Source organism: Emiliania huxleyi (assembly GCF_000372725.1).
Source record: "Emiliania huxleyi CCMP1516 unplaced genomic scaffold EMIHUscaffold_4, whole genome shotgun sequence".
Lineage (NCBI taxonomy): Eukaryota > Haptophyta > Isochrysidales > Noelaerhabdaceae > Emiliania > Emiliania huxleyi.
The window spans coordinates 2,188,915-2,202,726 of record NW_005198966.1 but is presented as its reverse complement, the minus strand read 5'-3'; the positions used below and the strand labels follow the sequence as shown (position 1 = coordinate 2,202,726).

General features: G+C 63.9%; 3 protein-coding genes across 3 annotated transcripts; 2 read left to right on the top strand and 1 right to left on the bottom strand.

Moving 5' to 3' along the window:
• Nucleotides 1-4,207: 4,207 nt before the first annotated feature.
• On the top strand, nucleotides 4,208-6,112 carry EMIHUDRAFT_96194 (hypothetical protein; the record flags this gene model as incomplete). The annotated part of the gene is made up of 4 exons (XM_005770861.1): nucleotides 4,208-4,606; nucleotides 4,651-4,785; nucleotides 4,830-5,036; nucleotides 5,600-6,112. 4 exons carry the CDS (start codon nucleotides 4,208-4,210, stop codon nucleotides 6,110-6,112), a joined length of 1,254 nt encoding a protein of 417 aa, XP_005770918.1.
• A 767-nt stretch (nucleotides 6,113-6,879) lies between these two features.
• On the top strand, nucleotides 6,880-8,686 carry EMIHUDRAFT_432445 (hypothetical protein). Its single transcript, XM_005770860.1, has one exon. It carries the CDS (start codon nucleotides 6,900-6,902, stop codon nucleotides 8,505-8,507), a length of 1,608 nt encoding a protein of 535 aa, XP_005770917.1. The 5' UTR covers nucleotides 6,880-6,899; the 3' UTR covers nucleotides 8,508-8,686.
• Nucleotides 8,687-9,854: 1,168 nt separating this feature from the next.
• On the bottom strand, nucleotides 9,855-10,397 carry EMIHUDRAFT_196787 (hypothetical protein; the record flags this gene model as incomplete). Its single annotated transcript, XM_005770859.1, has 2 exons — nucleotides 9,855-10,044; nucleotides 10,126-10,397. The coding sequence occupies 2 exons, from the start codon at nucleotides 10,395-10,397 to the stop codon at nucleotides 9,855-9,857; spliced, it is 462 nt and encodes a 153-aa protein (XP_005770916.1).
• Nucleotides 10,398-13,812: the final 3,415 nt, after the last annotated feature.

Here is a 13,812-nt window from a genome sequence, read left to right as displayed (position 1 = left end):
CCCTGGCTGAAGGCCGGAAAGAAAAACCTGGCCGCGGCCCCACACTACTTTCGTTAAAATCCCTCTCCGCCAAAACCGCCTGGATTGAATCGGCGCCCACCACCCCGACGGGCGCGCGGCGGCGCGCGGACGGACGTCAAAGGACGGCCGCGAAAACCGCGCAGCGCAAGCAACAACGTGTGTGTTGGCGTGCTCCCCGTGTGCCGTGTCTCTGGCGTTTGTGCCCCGTCCAGGCTGGTCCTGGGCCCCCCAGGTTTTATTTTTATGTTGGACGGCCGAAAGAAGACGACGCTCACCTCATTGAGATGCTGCTGCTTTGGCACCTCCTGATATAATGCTGAGCGGGGCGGAGGCCCAGTGAGGTAGTGCATCTGACTATCCCGGATCCTGCTGAACAAGCTCCTCTTGTAGCTCAATCGGTCACACCGCCATCGCCGTCGGGGAGAGGGGGGACGACACTGCTTCGGCAGCGTGCACCTCGATCCTGGGCGCGCGGAAGGTGTGCAAGCGAGCTGGCGGCTCCTGGCAGACTGGCAGCGACACGTGCGCGCTGGGGGAGCAGAGCTGCACGAACCTCTCTGATAAGTTGGTGTCCATCCGGGACTGCTCCGCTACTCTCTCAGGACAAGCAGTTTGGTCCTCAGCCGTGGGCTGGTGGTGCTCGCAGCAGGACCTAGTGTCCAACACGTACCGCCTTTGCGACGTTGATTGATGTGACTGTCACTGTGATGGCATACCTACCACGGGTACCGGCACCGGCGTTGCGTAAGATCGCAGGAACGGCGAATCCTTGCCCCCATGCTCCATGCTTCGTTCGAAGATTTACAGCAAAGGCGCCCACCTACTGCGAGGAGTTGCTTTCTCGTGTGTGTGTGTTAGTACACACAATAATGGGTGGATGCACACTACAAGTCCGCCGAATTTAAGATTTTAGAGGCCGGCCGCAGGCCGGCGATTTTCAGATTTTAGACCAAGATTTTAGAGCTCTGGAGCGCATTTTCGCAAGATTTTAGCTGTAAATTCACACATTTTCAAGATTTTACAGCTCACGGCCGCCCCGCCTTCAAATCTTAAATTCGGCTGACCTGTACTTTGTCCCCAAGCACGAGACCTCGGTACTCGAGTAGGGGGGTACGGGGCCCGGCCGCCAGCGATTGCCGGAGACGTCCGTGAAGCCCAAGCCCACACATGCTGCGCGGCACGCTCGGCGTCTTCTTCTCGCTGCAGGCCGGATCGGCGGTAGCCTGGTCGCGGCTCAATGTGGGCGGCAAGACGCCGCCCATCACATGCGGAGGCGCCAGGATGAGCGAGCAAATTGCCAAAAACATTCGCGGCGAAAACCCCGAGGTGCCAGTCTCAATCATCGCCCGGTACCCGCTGCTTGACCCGTACGTGAAGTTCCTGTCTGACTTCCACGTTTACTGCGCCGTCATTCTCCTTGCGATCGTCATGGTACAGATGCTGCGCAAGGTCAAGGGCGACTCCTTCCACGTCGCTCTGGGCCGAATCCTCTCCTACCTGATCGCCCCGCACTATGTCTTCATCGGTCTGCCCGCGCCGCGCCCGCGCCGTGTTTACACGTAGAGAGTTCAGCCCATCCCGCGCGCTCCTCAGGCTGCTTGCTCAACTACCACGCAATCATGCTCGACGTCACCGACTGGAAGCTGGCGCCGCCGGCTTCCGACTGGCGGCTGCAGGTCTCCTACATCATCCCGTTCGCCATCAACACACTCGTGGCGATGTGCATGGGATTCTGGCTCTGCCGGTACAGATTTATGCCGCCGTGGACGGCGACGCCGCTTAAATACCTCTCGCTCTTCTCGGTCTCCTTCTGGCTCACGGTCGGCGTATACCAGACCGGCTCGCAAGCCTTCGGGCTCGGACTCGGAGCCTTTGGCCTGCCTCCCGAGAAGGCCGTGCCCGGCGGCACCACCGACAGCCAGGACTTCTTCAAGGACATCAACCTCATCGTGCTAGCCGTGGGCACTATGCAGGCGGGCCAGGATTTTGTCGCGTATAAGTGCCTGTGCCTCGTCGAGGCGAGCGGGACCAAGGAGCTCGCGTGGAAGGATCTCCACAAGTGGGCGATGATCGACCTCGCGTACCAGGCGTCGTCCTCGCGCTCTGCCCCGCCTTTCCCCCTCGCACCCATCCTCGCACCCACCAGCGACCCGTGACACCCCCCGCATCTAGGCGGGCGTCATCTTTGCCCTCTTCCTCGCCTTCTTCCCGTACTGCCTCTTCGGCCTGCCCGACTGGACGTGCATCGAGTCACCCTTCTTCGCGGCGCCGCTGATCAGCGTCTTCCTCGTCCCCGTCATGCTGCAGGCAAGCTGGATCGCCTCCTTCCTCAAGGCGCTCTTTGGCGGCGACATTGCGAAGTTCTCGAAGAACAACCACAAGTGGGACAAGCCGGCCGGCAAGACGGAGTGACGACGCTCGACTCTGGCGCATGGAGAGAGAAAGCACACTTGCCACCGTGCATTCTGGTTACGAGCCGCGCGCTCCGATTTTGTTGGGTGTGTCGGTGGTCTGTGTGTCTTGGTTTGTTCGGTCCGCGTTGAGGCCTCGCTACCGACGCGGACGACGCGGCCAAACCTCGGGCCGCGCCTGGCGAGGTACTTCCAGCCTGCTGTGTGGGGCAGTCTCGTTGACTCGGGGCACTTGTGGATCACTTGGAGTGCGGTCAGCAGCCTCACGCCCAGGGCCGGGGAGCTAAGAAGCGCATGCGCACTTGGAGCACTTGGAGTGCAGTCATTAGCCTCACATCCAGGGCCGGGGAGCTAAGAAGCGCACCCAGCGGGCCGGATGATCGGGATCGGGTTGCGGGCAAGAAAGCCCTAGCCCCGGGGGTGCGCGTTCGCAGGGAAAGGGCCGTAAAGCCCTTGGGGCCGCGGCAATTCTTCTTTCCCAGTACCGTGGCGTACCTGTGTCGAACCTGTGTAAAAGAAAGAAAGAAAACACACAACCCAAGGGAGGGATGGGAGAACGGCGCGCCGCCACCACACAGGGATTTTAAGGAGAGGAGTGTGATGCGTTAGCCGTCGCCCACCCTAGGGAGTCTGCCTCTTCCTATCTCTTTTCGCAGTCTCTCGCCGATTCTCGCTGCAACCTTCATGCCACCTCGCGGCCGTCCCATTCTCGTCGTTCTCTCCCTTGTCACTTCCTCCGTCGCGTCATTCTCTTCCGCCTCGTCCTGCGCCGCCGCCGCCTGCCGTTCCCTTGTTCTCTCGGCTTCTTTCGCCTTTCGGCGCAGCTCCGCCCTCCTTGCTGCATATCCTGGCCCCTCGAGTCTATCGAGCTCCCCTCGCGCAAGGACCACATTTCTGACTCCCACTCCGATCATTTGCCTACAGGTCATGTTGTTGCTCAGGTCCACTCTCTCTTCGAAGACTCGTGCCTCTACGGATGATGCCGGCGCTGGGGTCCCCTTCGGATGCATCGTGACATCTGACAACTGAATTTCCACTGGTTCGTCCTCCTCGGACCTTCCATTGCACTTCGTGTACTACACTCATAAAGTAGGTCCCGAGATCGATGTATCCCCTCACGCACATCTTTCTCTCTATCATGCACTCTTCTGCGTGCAGGCGCGCGGTGAGTGTCTGCGCTGGCGCGTTCTTCCCGGCTGTGAAGCCGCATTGCGATCCGGGGACTACTCTCGCGCACGCTCTATCGTATTCGGGTAGGAGCATGCGCATGAGACCTTTTAACGACTGTGGCTGGACCCAGAGGTCGCGCCTTCGTTCGAGCTCCTTCGGGTCCTCCCCCGGCTTCATCGCTAGCATCGCAATCCAGTCATTCCATTCCCTCGGATACGCTTCCTTCTCGACAATCTCTACCAGCAGACGCCAGTAGTCTCTTTGAATGTCCTCCGTTGCTATGCGCAGTAGGTATCCGTCGAGTAGGTCCGAGCCGACCGCCTTGCCCTTTTTGAATCGTCTTATGGCCTTCTCGCACGCTGCCCACGTGAGTACCTCCTCCTTCAGTCGTTCCGTCCCCTCGCTCGGTGTGGGTTGTCCCCCCGTCTCGGGTTGGGTCAGCTCTAGCAGCTTTTCTACCGCCTTCATGTCAACCTCTCGCCTCTTATTAATCTCCCTCCCCTTTTCCGCTGCCGCCTTTCGGATTGCCCCCTCGAACCTGTGTGCTGGGACAGAGAGTGCTGGTTGAATTCTTTCCCAGCAACGTGGCGGCCGATCTGCAGGCCATGCTGCGCAGTTGCTCCCTCGCCCTCCTTGCCCTGCACGGCGCGAGTGCCCTGCAAGTCGCCAAGCCCGCAATATCGACGCGGCGTGCGGACGGCCTCCGCTCCACCGCCATCCTCGCCGCGTCTGCGACCGACGAAGGCCAGGCTTCGCTTCCCTCCTCCACTGCCAACCTAGTCAAGTCCATCGTCGGCTCGGGCGTGCTCTCGCTACCGGTCGGCCTCGCCGCCTTCAGCTCCTCGCGCGCGGCCCTTGTCCCGGCGCTCGCTCTCCTCTCCGTCGCCGGCACCGTGTCCGGTTACTGCTTCTCGATGGTGGCCCGCGTCTGCGCCGCCACCGACTCCTCCTCCTGGGGCGAGGCCTGGTCCAAGTCGGCCCGATGCCAGTCGTCGCGGGCGCCCGTGGCCCGAGCCGCCTCGGCACCCTCTCGGAAGCGTCGTCGTAGGTGGGCGAGAAGTCGTCGTGGGTGCCTCCGGCCCTCATCGGCCTGCTCACGCTCTCGGTCAGCATCCAGTACACCATGGTGATCGGCGACTCCTTCTCCTCCATCTTCTCGGCGCGACGCCCCTCCTCGCTGCTGGTTCCCCCCCCCCCCCCTCTTCACACCCCCACATCTGTGAACAGGCGTGGGGCCTCCCTGCGCTGCTCGCGAGTCGGACGGGCGCCATCGCCGCCCTGACGGCCTTTGGCACGCTGCCGCTCTCGCTGCTGCCCTCGCTCTCGGCGCTCTCCTTCACGTCGGCGCTCGGCGTCGCCGGACTGCTCTACACCGCCGCCTTCATGGTCCTCCGCATGTCCTCCTACGGGCCCGGCTCGGCGCTGCACGCCGCGGTGCCTCCGCCGCTGCGGCCGCGCTTCGAGGGCGCTCTCGCCTTCTCGCCCAAGGCGGCCGTCCTCCCCAGCCCTCCGCCCTGCTCCGCCACAACGTAGCCATGCCCTCCACTGTGTTTGGCGGTCATGGACCTTTCAACCGCTCGGTGACCAACCGCCCGCCCGACGCGCTCGTGTGCAATCAACGCCCTCCCGCTCCGCCACCACGCCACCAGTAGCCCCGCCACCAGTAGCCCCGCCACCAGTAGCCCCGCCACCAGTAGCCGAGTCACTCGTGCTCGGCGGGAAGGTGTTCGTACTCGTCTCGATCCTCGCCTCCGCCTTCCTCTGCCACTTTGTCGCGCCCAACTTCTACAAGGAGCTCGCGCCCGGCGCCGGCGCAGCGCCCGCCAAGGAACGAACGACGCGCCGCTCCTCCTCGCTAGTCGCTCACCGCCGATGATCTAACCATCGAATGAGTAGGAGCGCAAGATGCGCCGCTTCTCGCTGCTGACGGCGGGATGCCTCTGGCCCCTCTCGTGCTGACAGCTCCTGCCTTCCCGACGCACGGCGCTCTCTCCTAGGCCGGAGGCTTCGCGCTCTCCGCCGCCCTGACCGCCGTCGTCATGGCGGCCGGGTTCCTCACCTTTGGAGGCGCGTGCGACGGCTTCATCCTCAACAACTACGCGCCGACCGACCGCCTCGCGCAGCTCGCGCGCGTCGCCATCGGCTCGCAGATCGTCTTCACGTACCCCTTCATCCACGTCGGTTTGCGTGATTCGGCGCAGGCGCTGCTCGCGTCGGTCTTCGGGAAGGCGCCGGCGCGCGTGCCGACGACCTTTGGCATCTTCGCCCTCACCACCGCCATCGCCATCTCGCTGACCAACCTCGGCCTCATCGCCGCCGTCACCGGCGCCCTCGTCTCCACCTCGATCGGCTACGTGCTGCCGAGCCTCATGCTCGGCCAGACTCTCGCGCGGCGGGTCCGCGCGGGCGGCGCCTCTCGCGGTGACAAGCTCGAGCTCCTCGCCGCGCGCGGCATCACCGCGCTCGGCGTCGCGCTCGCGGGCATCGGAGTGTGGAGCTGCTTCGTGTGAGGCAAGACGGGCGCCGAGCCTCGCGGCAGCCGTTCCTTCTCTCTCACTGACACCCAGCCCGCACAGATTGACCTCAAGGCCCATGTAGCGCGAGCTCGGCTCGCCCACACGCGCGCGCATTTCGCACAGTCACAAGTGTACGTGTGTCTCCGGCCGATCTCTTGAGGCCCAGTCCCGCGAAGGCGCTGCCGCGGGGTTTAATTTAACAAGAGCATGTTCAAACCGCGCGCCGGCCGCCGCGCGCCGGCCCCGCCCGCGCCCCAACTTGATTCGTAGATCGGCGTCTCACGGCCGGGCCCCGCGGGACGGGGAGGGAGGGGGGGGTCGATCCGTAATTCCGTAATTCCGTAAATTTGTAACGAAAAGCCACCAGGAGTCCCCCGCCACACCCATCCACCAGGCAGATGGGTGCGGGGGGGGCGTCCGCAGAGCTAGGCGGCGCGGGCACCCCCGAAAAGAAAACCGTGGCAATGCCGAGCAGTCTTCAAAAAGTTACTATTGTCCCCCCAGAGTCGAGCTGGCACCCACCAGACCAGCGACAGTGCCGTTCCGTTCCCCAAGACTGCAGGATTTATTCTTTCTCCCGCCCCCCGACCCCTCTCTTGGATTTTTTCTTCTTGCAGCGACGCTGGCTTCGATCGGTTCTTTTTGGCGAGGTACATGTACATGTAACTGGGGGCTGAGAGGCCGCGCCCGAATTGCAATGACGATGATCAGGGCCTTAGTCCTGCAAAACCAAAGGAAGGAGCTAGGCCTAGGGCAGATAGCGTGTCGCCATCACTCCGCCATGTCCGCTCCTCTCACGCCACCCACGTGCGCCAAGCCCTCGCGGGGCTACATCACCGAACGCAAGGTCCAGGCCCGCGGCGCCGCCGCGGCCCGTGGCGCCACGGCGAAGAAGCCCGTCACGAGGTACGACGCTCCCTACACGACCGAGGACGGCAAGCCGCTCGGCCACTACGACGACTCGCTGGGTAAGTGGGTCGGCGAGCCGTTGTGGCAGCGCATCACCTGCCCGGCCCTCGCGGCGCTGGTCAAGAATGGCGACCTCGTTCCCGACCCGCAGACCGGTCACATCACGCAGAAGCAGTGCAAAGATGCCTTCGCAACGATTGGCGTCAAGGATGTCGGCGCTGCTGCGACCGCCGCCAACTTCAACTACCTGGGTGGGAATGAGCCCGCCAACTGGAAGCACGCTGGGTTCCCTGGCTCGTGGGGCGAGGAGTGGCAGGGCAACAAGTGGACGGGGCCCCGCAAGTGCGCTAAGGAGGACAGAGAATGCGGCATGGTGCCCAACGGGCTGCCAGTCTGCGGGACCAAGGACGGGAAGGAGTACTCCCAGTGTGACGTCGACGCTTTCCTCGACGAGCTCCACATCAACGTCTACTTCATGAATGTGACCAACAAGCAGTGGTACACCAGCAGCCCCTTCAACTGTTGCACGCTCGAGCCGCAAGGCATCGTCAATCCGAACCCGTACAACAACATGGAGCACTCCAAGTCGACCGGCATCCGCGACTTCCGCCTCAAGACCGGCGGCTTCGCGGGCTTCTGGAACTGCGTGCTCAGCGCCTTCCCGTTCAAGGAGCAGTTCTGCGGCGAGAACACCTGCCAGGTCAAGAGGGACATCACGCCGTCCAAGCAGCAGATGAACGAGTTTCTCAACTTCGCATTCCAGAGTCGAGAGAACGGGGACGCGAAGAAGGCGCCCACTTACAACGCGCCCTGCATCTCGCGGAACGTCTGCCTCGGCTTCCCCCTCAACCGCTGCGGCGCAAACTGCCTGAACGGCAAGCCGCCTGATGACGCCGTCCTGCACCACACCTGGAACCCCAACTTTCTGCAGCGGGAGACGCCCGAGGTCGATAACGCCGTGCACTGGTTCAACATCGACAACCAGCAGACGCTGCAGTCTCTCTACGCCGAGATCACGAACGACCGCTTCCCGGGCCCGAAACAGATCGAGTACCTCCAGGGCGGCGAGAAGGACAACTACATCGTGCCCGGGCAGTTTGCGAAGCGGCCGACGGACGACGGCAACCTCGAGGCGGCCGTCAAGGCGCTCTTCGTGGAGTTCGGCTACCCGGCGGACCAGTGTGAGTCGATCCACTCCGCGCCGCCAAAGAACAAGCACGAGGCGATGGCCCGCTCGTGGACGATGCCTGTCAAGGAGTGGCGCGCCCTGTGGATCGATTCCGAGTACCCGAAGGCGGTGCAGGACCGCAAGCAGAAGGCGAAGGCTGGCGAGTGCCCGTTCCGCGCAAAGCCGGCCGCGTCCTTTGTGCCCGTCCCCGACCAGCCGTGGCTGAAGCGGAGCACTGAGGACCCAGACGTGTACCTCCGCCACGGCGAGAAGTTCCCTGTGCGCCTGCCCTCGACGGCGCCGGCGGCTTGAACCGCCTCACCCTCTCAGCGCCGTGGGCGGGGGCTGAGGACCGAGGTCCTCGACGGTGATGATTGATATGTCTAGTGCGTACACGTGGCTGTGTTTGTAGAGTTGGTTGGGTTGTCGTGTGGTCCGCCGGTCGCACGGTCTCCGGCTCTCCGTTCCCTTAAGAAGCCTTTCTGCTTTCAGAGTCAAGAAGCGATCGCGCGAAATCCGGGCAAATCTCACCACAGCCAGTCAGCCACCTGCCGAGTGCCACCGTTCACTCGGCGCTACGGCGGGGGGCCGCAGCTGCCTCTGGAAGGCACCGAGAGGTACCGAATGGCGCAATGACCGAAAACAAATTGTGTAACGCGAGCCGGGAACAGCCCATGCGACATCTAGAGTGCGACATGGTGTGCACACAGGTGGATTTTGGGGCGCTGTCTGCCCTCTAGAGACAGCAGAGAGACAGAAGTCAGAACGCACGGTCTCGGTGTAGAAGACCATTCTCCAATTCTCAAACACCACTATGTCTTGCTGTGGTGTGTTATTAGCCCATCCACCCGGGGGGAACAAAACATCTCTCTCTCTCTCCCGGGGGGGCGGGAGACAGAGAGTGGGGAGACTCCGGAAAACCGGACGTCTAACCGGCAATCGCGCCCGTGGCAAGGACGGCGTTCCCAAAGGCATCCGTGACGGGGACGCCTTGCACCATGAGGAAGGACGCCTTCTCAAAGCCCACGACGCCGCGAAAGTCGGCGCGGTCGATGTTCGCGTGGTCGAAAGGGGGGTGTGGGGGGGGGGGGGGGGTCAAGAGCCAACAGATGGTCCTCCGCATGTCGGCCATGAGTGTGTGGACTTTATGATGTGTGAGAATGAATGCGCCTTTTTCCGAATGTCTGGCGCGGAAAAAAATTCCGGCTGGGCGTAAAAAATTCCGGCTGCGCGTCGGGGACGGCCGACGTCCAAATGTCTCTTCCGCTCGCGCTCAGCGCGTTCGTCGCGCCAATCGCGGCGCCAGCCGTGACAGACGCGCCGGCTGGGACAGAGCGAGGGATCTGGGACTTCAACCCGTGGGGCGGAGGAGGACCAGCGGGACCGCCGTCGCCGCCCGTTCCACCTCCGTCGCCGCCTCCTCCGCCGCCACCTCCTAGTCCGCCGCCTCCAGCTCCTCCGCCACCCTCGCCCTCGCCGCCGCCTAGCAATCCGCCGCTGCCTCCGCCACCTCCACCGCCGCCGCCCCCGCCGGGCTTGCCGCCTTCGCCGCCGCCTCCGCCGCCGCCCAGATTTGGCCACACCCACACCCTCGCCGACACGTCGGGACACGTGCAGGCTGGAGCCGCCGCTCGGAGTGAAATTCCGCGCGACGTCGTATCACGCATTGCACGTTGCTATGTCGTAGGACTGGATGGCAGGAGTTTCCAAGAGCGAAATTCCCGAGGAGAACCTCAACCCGAAGAAGGCTCCCACTGCCGCCCTTGACGCTCTCCCTGCCGCCTCTCCCCTCCTGTCCTCCCTGCTGCCTCGCTTCCACATGACTCGCCTTGCTGTCATTCCATAATGCCTGCCACCTCCATCCCCCCCCCCCCCCCAAGGAGGAAGCCAGGATGTACGGCATTTTCCTCGGCTTTGGCTTAATGGCAACCGAGACGGTGTCGAGTTGAAGCCCTGCCGCATCTGCTCGATTGCAGTGGCGCCAATGGCCTCGTACACCTGCTCTTGCTGCGCGTCCATTCCGAATACCTGGTCAAAAACGTAGCGGCACGGATCACCACCCTCTTCCTTCACATACGAGAGCGACGTCTCATCGATCTGGAACAGCTCCGGCTTGCCAGCATCGCGCCCATGCATCGGCCGCAGCCGCGCATAAACGCGCGGGCGTGTGATCTTGGGCTTAGCCCCACGAGACGGCCGCATCTTAGAGCGGCCGAACCCAACCACGGATCGCGGAGCCCCAGGCGCGGGCTGTCGCCAGGCGCCCAGTAACCGTCGCCCCCAGGGGGGGGGGGGGGGGCCGAGCGCTCGTTTTCAGAGACCTCGAGAGAGTGGCACGAGGGATTGGTAATGACACAATAGCGAAAAAAATCCCCAGCGCAATCTGGTATAAACCTCGAGAGAGAGAGAAGGAGCATGAAAAGTTTCCGCCCACTGTGAATCTGTAATTTTATTTTGTGTGAGCGCTGTGTCTTGCTTTGCCAACAACAAACCTAGAAAGAGAGAGAAAAAATTAAATTTTTTTTACGGTTTCGCGCTGGACGAACGCGCAACGTGTTGCGTGCAGGTCCTCGGGACTCTGCTCGTATGGCATCCGTCAGCAGCGCTGGGACAGGCGGCGACACGCCCGCAGGCACTGCCCGAGCGTGGGGTTCAAGGATGATGACGGCAGTCGTAGGCGACACATTTCCGCGGCAGCCTCTCTCGCCGCCCGTCCAGAGATCATCAACGGCCGAGGTCTCCCGTCTGTCTGCGAGCCTGCCCATCGGGGGCTGGTACGATGCGACTCGATGCCGCTGGACAGGAAAACGCAAGGCCGTCTGCCTGTGCGAAGCGTGCAGCGACAAGGCAGGTCAGGATAGAGATCGGCAGCAGCAGGACGCGGACTGGGCCGCGAAGGCCCGAGCAGCCCGCGATGCGGAGCTGGCAGAGATGCGTAGCAGGAAGAGCAGCGCAGCGGCCATCTTTGCGAGGCCATCCACCATCGACGCGTTGGTACCCGAGGCCGAGCCAGCCCCTCCAGACGCTGAGCCTGAGGCGATCAACGAGCTGCCGCTGCCCGATTCCGAATGGGAGGCTGTGACCGCTGAGGATGGTCGCATCTACTATTGGCAGCCTGCGACCGGAGCAGTCTCCTGGTTACTTCCAGCTGGGGCCGGCCTTGCTCCGCTTCATCCACTCAAAGCGGAGCCCGGGGAGGCTGCGTTGTCCAACACTGCCAACGACAGTGCAGAGCCATGGAGAGTGGACGACGGGGGAGGAAGCAAATACGATGAGGCAAGAGCAGAGGAGAAGACAATGGGTACTGAGACGGTGGAGAAGACGGTGGAGGAGACGGCGTCTGTGGAGGCGAGGGCTCAGCGGGTAGCAGCAGAAGCGTCTGCCGTGGGGGTTCAGGCTGAGGTGCGGGGCCGACGCGCTCGCGCAGAGTCGCTGAGGGCGGATGATGAGGAGGAGGCAGCAGCTTCGGCGGTGGCTGCGGCGGAGGTTGCGGTGGCGGCGGTGGAGGAAGCGGCAGCAGCGGAGGCGGAGGCAGCGCGCGTCGCTTCAGAGGAGCGGTCGGCGAGCCAGCTGCAGGCAGTCGTGCGAGGCCGGCAGGGGCGAGCCAAGGTGGCGGTTGCTGCCAAGACAGAAATCGAGCGCCTTGACGTGGAGGCGGCGAGGGCGGCGTCGAGGCTGGCAGTGGATGAAGCGTCAGAGGCAGCGAGGCTGGCAGCGGATGAAGCTGCGGCGGCGGAAGCGGCGAAAGCGGCAGCAGAGGAGGAGGAGGCGGCGGAGGCGGGGGCGGAGGCGGCGAGGGCGGCGGCAGCGGCGGAGGCGGAGGCAGCGGCGGAGGCGAAGGCGGCGGAGGCGAAGGCGGCGGAGGCAGCGAGGGCGACGGCAGCGGCGGAGGCGGAGGCAGCGGCGGAGGCGAAGGCGGCGGAGGCGAAGGCGGCGGAGGCAGCGAGGGCGACGGCAGCGGCGGAGGCGGAGGCAGCGGCGGAGGCGAAGGCGGCGGAGGCGAAGGCGGCGGAGGCAGCGAGGGCGACGGCAGCGGCGGAGGCGGAGGCAGCGGCGGAGGCGGAGGCAGCGGCGGAGGCGGAGGCAGCGGCGGAGGCGAAGGCGGCGGAGGCGAAGGCGGCGGAGGCAGCGAGGGGGACGGCAGCGGCGGAGGCGGAGGCAGCGGCGGAGGCGGAGGCAGCGGCGGAGGCGGAGGCAGCGGGGGCGGCGAGGGCGGCGGCGAGGGCGGCGGAGGCGGCACGGGCGGCGGCGAGGGCGGCGGTGGAGAAGACCGGGGCGGAGGAGGCGGCGGAGGAGGCGAGGGCTCAGAGGATAGCAGGGGGGGGATCTTCGGCGGATGCGGTGACCGCAACTGAGGCACGGGCGGCGGAAGCAGTAGTGAACGCTAGCGACGGTACAAGACAGAGAGAGGAAGCAACGGCGAGAGCGATCAATGAGGCAGCGGCAGCAGGAGCAGAAGATGCAGCCGCACCAGCGGCAAAAGATGAGGAGGCTGTGGTGGCGACAGCGACAGCCTCCAAGGAGACGGTGCTCGCCAAACCAGTATCCGCGACAGAAGCTGCGGCAAAAGAGGAGGCAGCAGCAGCAGCAATGGTAGCGCTTACACAACCGCCCCGGTCACTATCGCCATCCTTTCCGAACGTGGAGGTCTGGCTCGAGACCTGCAAGTTGCTTCTGCCACTGGCTCGCCCCCAGCGCTTACAGGTTGCCATCAGCGCTCTTTCGCGGCAATTCGTTGGAGTCCCAGGGCCTGTGAGCAGATGCTTTGCTGCCCCACGGAACATACACTCGGCGCCGCTCGTCCTGCACGAGAGCCTTGCCATCAAGCTTTTTGATCAGAGAGACATATTGCGGGTTCAGCTGCTGGGAAGTAGTCCTCATGGAGTCGAACCGCTCGGATGGTGCGAGAAGCCAGTGGCCGAGCTTCTGTCCGCATGTGCAGAGCAGCAAGACTCCATGGCTCAACTAGCACTATGCTTGCCGGCCTCGGCCGCTGGTGCGCTAGCCGCACGACTCACCGTGCGTGTCGCGTACAAGAGCCCGACCCCACCTTGGAACTGGACTCGATCACAGCTCACAAGCCGATCGTTCGCGTCGCACGACCATGTGCTCCGGCTCTCAGGCCGCAGAGGCTTTGACATTGTGGCCGCGTGAAACATATACAGGAATTCCTATCTCGAGTCTGAGGGCGGAGAGTAGAGAGAAAGATCTCTTCTGTGATCTGTGATCTGTGAGGGTCCGCCCGCAGGCGCATTTTGTATACCGAGGCGGTGCCCGGTGCCGAACCTGTCGGACCTTGTGAGACAGCGTTGTAGATCCCTGGGCGAGGGTGATGGCGTCCCCGTCGGGAGGGGCTGTCTGGGGGGGTGCCCTCCCACCGTCAGCCGTCACCTCACCAGCGTCCCGGTGAGTACGGCGATCAGAGCTCCCCCGGTCGTCGCGCTAAACCGTAACCCGCCGAGGCGGGCCGGATCCACGCGTTGCCAGTTGGCCAAAGTACAGGTTTCGATCCGGGCCACCGCAAATTTTGATCAGCAAATTTCGAGGAGCGGCCGCAAATTTTGAGGTAGATTTTGATTGTCAAAACGTGTCCGTCTTGGCACAGGATAGAGCATAT